Source organism: Pteropus alecto, unplaced genomic scaffold, assembly GCF_000325575.1.
Source record: "Pteropus alecto unplaced genomic scaffold, ASM32557v1 scaffold137, whole genome shotgun sequence".
NCBI classification, from domain to species: Eukaryota; Metazoa; Chordata; class Mammalia; order Chiroptera; family Pteropodidae; genus Pteropus; species Pteropus alecto.
The window spans coordinates 469,108-476,593 of record NW_006440135.1 but is presented as its reverse complement, the minus strand read 5'-3'; the positions used below and the strand labels follow the sequence as shown (position 1 = coordinate 476,593).

Genomic DNA, 7,486 nt, shown 5'->3' with positions numbered 1-7,486 from the left:
AGGGTGGAGGCAAGGGGAAAAAAGGGCTCTCAGGGAAGGGGAGCGACCACAGAGCCCCGAGCAAGGGCCCGGAGTGCTGAGCAGCTGACTCTGTCCTGCAGGGGTCAGACAGTGAGGGTCCTGAGCAAACGCTAGCATGGCTCGTTTTAGGAAAATCAATCTGGGGGTGTACAAGGTGGAGAGGAAGAAGCACCCAGACAGGGCGGCAGAGACAGACTGCTGGATCGCCTAGAGCTGGGGACGCTCCATGTCCCTCCACTGTGGCTCCTCCCACAAGGCCGCCTTAGGTGATTTGTGACGTAAACTCAAAAAAGGCCTTAAACATTTGGTGTTGGTATGAGCTGTCGTGTCCATTTTTATTAAATCAGAGAAATTAAAACAGATATTCCAATAACTTAGTAATCCAAAAGCAGAGTTAAGCATAGCCTACAGAGAACATAGGGACACTGAAAGTTTGAAAATTCTGTGTTTCAAAATGTAAATCAAGAGATTTGAGCTTAATTAACAAAGTGAGCATGGACAGCCTTGGTCCTGTTGGCTGGCAGACCACTTAGTACCCCGGAGAAAGCAAATGTGAACTACTGCTCTGGGGGAAGAGGAGGAGGGAGGCGTACCTGAACCACCTGATAGCCGAGCAGGCGCAGGTGTCTCTGTTTGGTCGCTTCCTTCCCCAGCAAGTGTCTGCTGTTCAAACAAAATCTTTTCGGACCGTCAATACACAGTGCTATCCTGAAAAGCAAGGGAGAAACTGAACTTCTGAAACAATCCAAAGTACTTACATGTTTTTAGTTGCCAGAGTCTATTTGGGATTTGCTTATTCCTAGCGGCCAATACTATTTTCGAATGAGTCACGAATGTGTTATCCTTTAATCTGTTGAAACAGCCCTGAATTTTATTAATACTGAGGTTCATAAATTGTTACAAGGAATCTCCAAAACTGGTATGCTGCCAAGTACTGTTTTAATTTCCAGAATCAGGACTATTGTTCTCACGTTCCTAAGAAAACGGTCATTGGGTATTACCCGTCACACGTTCTGCAACACAAACGGCGACAGGGGCCTTACCTCCTGTGGACATCTTCGTCAGCTGTAAGTGGCAAGACAAATCCTTCTTCATCTAATTTAATTTCAACATCTGCTGAGAGAAGAAAGGAAAAGTCCCTCGTGTGACATCCTCTCAAACACCACCTTCCTGTCCTCGTTCTGAATTCCTCCACACTGCACTAACCAACTGGCTGAAGGCTGCAAAGTAATGACCACACCGGACAATGGTGAGAATTTTGACTTAACGGCGAACACGGTCAACCAAGTCGCCCCAAAGTGAGGAGGCTCGACCACACCAAACGGGGGGTGTCTCTCAGCTTACTGGGCTTTGACAAGAACCCTGCACACAACTGAATCCTTCGATCCAGACAGCGAAGAAAGCCCCCTAAGTTAAAGTCAGACACCCGCGCACCTGGACCCCTTCATCACCAGTGCCCCCAGAGCGTCCCGGGTACGGAAGGGCCTTGCACCCCGACACGTGGTTCCAGGCACGGGCAGGCGCCCCCTTCCTCGCCTTCTGTAAGTGGAGGCCTAGAGGTGGGGAGGGAGAGGTGACCACCCGAAGCCTATGAAGCACGGTGTTCTTCAAGTTGATTTTATATTCATCCTTTTTTTTACAACTAAGGGCAGAAGGTCTTGGCCTCTCCAGTAAGCGCTGTCCAGCAGAATTTCTGTGACAATGGAAACGTTGCCACCTGTGCTGTCCAACTCGGCAGCCACAAGCTACTTGTGGCTACTGAGCATCTGGACGGTGGCTAGTGCAAGCAGGAACTGAACTCTGAATCTTTAAAATTTTCATTAATTTAAATGTAAGTCGCCGCATGTCCTGGTGGCTGCTCTAATGGATAGCAGTGGCCTAGAGTGCGGCGGCAGCTGACAGTGACGGCACTCACTGTGCTCCAGGTGTCCCCACATCACTTCGTCCTCATGTGAGTCTCTCATCTGACAGATGAGAAGTGAGCAGAAAACGGTTAAAATCGGCCCAAAGACATTCCACTGCCACGTGGGTAACACGGGGACCCCAAACAGACAGGACCCCGCAGCCCTGCTATGCCCCAAGGAAGCACCCGGTCCGTCATGCATTTTCAGACCCTCGGTGGCCACCAAGTCCCACATATTCCCAGTGACAGCCCACGCTCAGGTCTGGCAAACGACAGAGCTGCCCACGACTCACCTATTGTGTAACAATAGGGCGTTAACACTTTCGAAGCAAAATACAGCCTGGCCCCTAGAAGGTCCATCAGTCCGACCATCACAGACTTATAAAGCTGGAAATCCACCGGCGTCTCCAGGGAGCAGCACGGAGTCAGAAACGATTTCACTTGATATTTAGGATGAAGTTTTGGACCCTAAAAATCATATGTACAAACATGGGAACAAAATGAAATGGAGGCCCCGAGAATTAAGGTCTGATCAAAACCCCTTTACAGGCATAGCACAGTCCCAGGACACAGGACAAATGCCCGTCTCGAAATGACAATGCAAAATATTCTTGCTATAGTTCGAGTGCAATAATTCAGAATGTCTTTTAAATGTTTCTTAAAAGTAGTCAATGGTCACCGTGAGAAAGGAGAGACGGAGGGAGGGAAAGAAAGGAAAGAAGAAAAAAACATCGTTGGAACTCCCAGAATTGCTTTGAGGGCCTTAAGGACACTCTGCGAAGTTTGAATGGTGGAAAATGTGACGAAGGTGACATTTCGATTTACTAAGAAAAGAACAGCTGTGTAAGAAACAGCACTGGCAACTGGTTATCCACCTGGAAGAGAACTCAGAGGTCTCTACCATCACAGAGTATAATCACCCCAGGTGGATTGAAGATCTAAGTATATTAAGAAAAATAGTATTTTTTAAAATTTAGTAAAATATCTTATTAAAGAGTGCCAAAATAGTCTTAAGCAAGCTAGGAAACTTGGAAGGCATAGCAGACAAGTAGGTCTGACTACAGAAAACTTAAACATCTCAGTATAGCAAAAAGGCATCATAAATATTAAATTAAGCCAAAAAAATCCCTAAAAACTACAAGCCAGAAAGAAATATGTGCGACGTACTTAATAGTTAATATCTGTTTTACAATAATTTATAGAAAAAAGGAAAAAGAACGTAACAGGAATAAGTTAGGGGACACAAAGACAATTCACAGCGAATGTCAATGAACAATAAGCATTTGAAAATACGCTCAACTTCATTGTTACTCATTAAAATATACTGTAAACATGTGACGTGATACTTTTTCATTGAGTTGAATGACAGAAACTAAAGGGACTAATAACACACTGCAGTGACGTGGGGGGAAGGGACATAGCCACATTCATTGCTGGGAAAATGTGAAATCTACAACTCTTGGGGGAAAAAATCTGTCAGTATTTCCTGAGAATGAATCCAGCCTCCAGACTGAGAAAACAGAGGTGAAGGATACGCGAGGATGTTTGTTACAGCACCGCCGAGAGAGACAGACGCAGGAAGAAACTTTAAGGTTTGTCACGGCAGGGCAGGGGGACAAAACCCCGCTCTGTCATGCCACTCTTAAAAAAGAAAGCGTTCGATCTTCAGGTGTCGCTCTGAGGGACACTGATGATGTACTGAGCATAAGAGTGACCGCACCTGTCTCATTTCATGGAGAGAGAGAAGCTGGACGGCGTTTGCGTCCGTGTGCATTTGGCATAAACGCTGCGGCTGATGCAGGGATGGGAGCGCAGCGGTGACTCTGATTTGTGGGCTCGGTACTATTTAAGCCGGTTTAAGAGGGTCGTGGTTATGGTTATTTTTCCAACCCTATACCTTACTCCAAAATGAGCTACCCTCAGATGCAGGCCAACCAGGTGTGGGGGGCCAGCAGGTGCAGAGGTCCAGGTGGGCGAGCCCGTCTGGAGACCCGCTTCTGGTCCTAACCAGGCCGGCCTCTGGCGTGCTTGCTGGGACACACACACTCCAGCTCCACTGAACTGTCAGGTGCGAGCGGAGTCCAGCATCACACTGTCACGCCCGACAGCTCCAGGAGTGCTGAGGCCCTCAGCGTGGCTCTCCGCGGACTGTGACTCATGTGCCCGCAGCACTTGATAAAACCTCCCAAGAAATCTCACGAGCCAGGAAGGGGGTCCTCCAAGGACAAGGCACAGGAGTGGGGTCGGTTTATCAGAGAAGGGCTATCTGGTGACCACAAACTCTGAATGAATGGAAGATCTGCTTTCTAAGGACGTTACTGAGACGGATCAAAACAGAAGGGGCTGAAGAGGTGTCGGGGACGCGGGGGCACTGCCCTCATGGGGAAATAGAGCAACACAGCTCACGCTTTTACCTTATAGAAAGGGCACTCTAGGAGCGAGGTCAGCAGGAGCTGGGTCAGTTGTGCGAGGCTCAGTCTGTCCAAACATGATTCCTCGCCTGAAACAGAAAGCATCCCAGTCATAGCTAAGTTCAAATGTTGACATATGTGATGAGAACGGAACAGTCAGAATGTACAAGGCACTCTTAAACGACACTCAGAAGAGAACATGTTAGAATTAACGGTGCCTTCTTCCCGCCATCGGTGCGATCTCACGTTGACCTTGGAGAACTCGAGGTCCTAACTAGAGCATGTAAAGAGGGACAAAAGATGTCAGTTGGATTAGTGGGATTTTAAGATCCAAAGATCCAGATTTTCAACATATTTGGTGGTGTTGAATTAACATGAACACCATCCTCTTAAATAAAAAGTAAATAAATGAGGAATGGTGGCTCTGTCACAGAGATTCTGACGTTGCTGTGACTGCTGCCGTTGCCACCGGCAGTCCCCCAAGTATACGGTTTCTCAGCTAGGACAGCAGAGTCTGTCTGCCCCAAACCGTTTCCTCTCTCGAGCACATTCTAGCATTCTTTAACTCTGCGTGAACACCAGCATCTGCGACTTCAGGTTACGTCTTCTTTAGGTTACGACGGAAGGAAAAAGCACGATGAAGCGTAAGTACATGTGTGACTTGAAAACACAAGTTCAAGGGTTAATTTTTCCACTCTCAGAAGTGATAACCAACTCACCTTGCAGCTGTTGAAGAAAATAAGGGCTGAATATTTTTGCCATAAAGTTGACTGGATGGCGTTCGATAAGTGAACATGAGTGGAGAAGTTTCAATAGTGTTTTCGGAGGAAAAGAATTAAAACGAGCAAATAAGATATCTTCTAGCTTTCTAAATAAAGCAGAGGCATTTGGTGGCAAATAATTGAGTTTTCCAAATGGTTCGATCAACTCAGAAACCTGACGAGGCGAAAATTTTTCTGCTTGGCAAACAAAAGTTTCTGCCACTGCGTTGAGGATGGGTTGGGAAAGAATCTGTTTTCTGCTGCAGTACTCCATGACCCTGCTGACAGCCTCGGGGGCCAGAGTGAGACACAGTGAAGCGACACGCTGCTCCAAGGCTGTTGTAAAAAATCTGTCATGGTGCCCAAAGTATATGAAAGCGTCCAAGACTCTCCCGAGCTCTTCACTGGTGAAATGAGGGATGTGCCTCACAGCGTATTTACCCAGTTTTAGAACCAGAGGAAGTGCCTGCGTTTGATCTAGAGCCACGAGAGCAGTGAGCACTTGGCTTATCGATTTAGGACTCAGGTTGGGAACTAGTGACAGAGAAAAGTTGTTTATCCTGCTGAGAAACGCCTGGTGTTGGTCTGCTTTCTCAGCGCACGCCTGCAGTACCCTATAAAGGGCCACGATATCCTCGGGGGCAAAGTTTTCCAATTTTTCACCTTGCAGTTGATATATAATCAGGTCTAATGTCGTGCTCTCTGGACCCTGTAGTTTAATCAGAGTTTCCCCAAGGACGCAAAGATTGTGGACCTCCAGGCCACCCCTTTGGAGACGACGCTGGCATTCTGCCACCAGGTTCAGTAACAAGCTACTCTGGGGATCCACGTACAGCAGAGTCAGGGCTTGCAAAGCAGTCACCAAACCAGTGTTTGACAGATTCGAGGGTTCCTGTTCAAACTGAACGCATAGAGCTTGAAAGACACGATTCTCTAGTATCTCCTTAGGGAGCCTGTGAGCTTCTGCTTTTCTTTCCATTTCACAAATCCGTTGTAAGGCTCCTGCTGCCAGAGCGTCAGGCAAAGTCTGCAGCGTGCTTAGAAAACTCAGCACTTCTTCGGATGAGGTGAAGTTGCTCAGGCTCCTGTAAAATACCTGTTCGTCCATGTTTTCAAGATTCTGTTCAAAACTGTCCCGATCAGAGAACATTGCCTCACCAACTGGACGAAGGTCATTTCCATTTTCTGAATGGAACTCCTTACGACGGGCATGATGGAACCTGACCTTGAAAGGCCCAGGGTGTAGTGGACAGGACCGTGGACACAGACGCTTCTTGGCTACCTTGTGAACATGATTTACAGGTTGACTTCTCAGAGCAGCCAGAGCTCCATGCATCCGAAAATCAGGTAAATGACAGAGGTTCCTCCGCAAGGTAATTAAAGCCATGCCATCAGATTTGCAACTCCTCTTGATTTATAACTAAATTAAGGAATAAAAAACATGGTCAAACATATTGAGAACATGACTCATTCAACATCAATGCTTATCAAGGATGAGTACCCTAAAGACATGATTAATAAATATTTCCCACTAAAACAAAGTACCAGAAGGGCAGAGAATCCTCAACCTAAAGCTTAGAAAAGTTGCTGGCATCTAACAATAATCATCACTATTATTTGCCAGGCATTCTTGTGGTTTACACGTGCTAAGTTAATTAATGCTCCTAACAGCACAATGAATTCATGACTTTTGTCATTTCATAGGTGAGGAAACTGGAGTACAAAGAAATGGTTTTAGCCCGTTTACACAGCTAGTTAAGTGTCATAGCCGGGATTCAAACGCGCCTGGAGCCTAGACAGAACTCAGGCCTCCTGGAAGTTGGCTGGTGGAAGGAACTGTTTGATTAAATGTTTTCCGTCATCGGTTTTGAGTCCCACATGCAGAGGGCCCACTATAGTTCAGTTTGGGGGGAGTCAAAAATTATACCAGATTATTGAAGTGGGGGGCGCTTTGGTGCTCCAATTCCTGAGCTGTTCAAAGGTCGACTATACTCAAGGTAACAGGTAAAGTAGCCAAAATTCCTACAGATCAACGTAAAGCAAGGATTAAAACAACAACAACAACAAAACGCGCTTAAAGGGCCCTGAGCTTTTGGATTCCCCTAGGAGCTAAGATTTGGCTACGACGGAGGCAAAAGATGGTCTAATTTAGCAAAAGGCGAAAAAGATAAAACAACGCAGGTCGATCGGGGGAAGGTGGGCGCCCGCTCCAAACAGACGAACGTGCAGGACGCAGGGGACGGGGAGCCCCGAGGACCGCGCTGCAGTCCCGGACGGGCGCGGGGGCCTGAGAAGAGCGGGGCGGGCCTGGGCAGCGGGCGCCTCAGCGAAGCCGCCGGCCCGCGCGTGACGAGCGCAGGCATCTGAGCTCAAAGTCGCGCGGACACCTA

The 7,486-nt window shown here is 47.4% G+C and overlaps 2 protein-coding genes across 3 annotated transcripts in view; one reads left to right on the top strand and one right to left on the bottom strand.

Annotated features, from left to right (window-relative positions):
- The window catches only part of FASTKD3 (FAST kinase domains 3), a 13,192-nt gene extending 5,752 nt beyond the window's left edge, over window positions 1-7,440 (bottom strand). The window contains exons 1-6 of one of the 2 annotated variants that reach the window (XM_015593409.2): window positions 7,024-7,440; window positions 5,055-6,516; window positions 4,339-4,424; window positions 2,218-2,392; window positions 1,065-1,137; window positions 615-729 (exon numbers count right to left, since the gene is read on the bottom strand). In XM_015593409.2, the coding sequence (XP_015448895.1) occupies window positions 615-729; window positions 1,065-1,137; window positions 2,218-2,392; window positions 4,339-4,424; window positions 5,055-6,483 (1,878 nt within the window). In that variant the 5' untranslated portion in view covers window positions 6,484-6,516; window positions 7,024-7,440. The remainder of the gene's footprint in view (window positions 1-614; window positions 730-1,064; window positions 1,138-2,217; window positions 2,393-4,338; window positions 4,425-5,054; window positions 6,517-7,023) is intronic. The other variant, XM_015593411.2, reaches the window with a different exon arrangement.
- Window positions 1-7,486, top strand: part of MTRR (5-methyltetrahydrofolate-homocysteine methyltransferase reductase) — a gene marked incomplete at its 3' end in the record, with an annotated part of 37,418 nt that overhangs the window by 6,598 nt on the left and 23,334 nt on the right. The window lies entirely within an intron of this gene.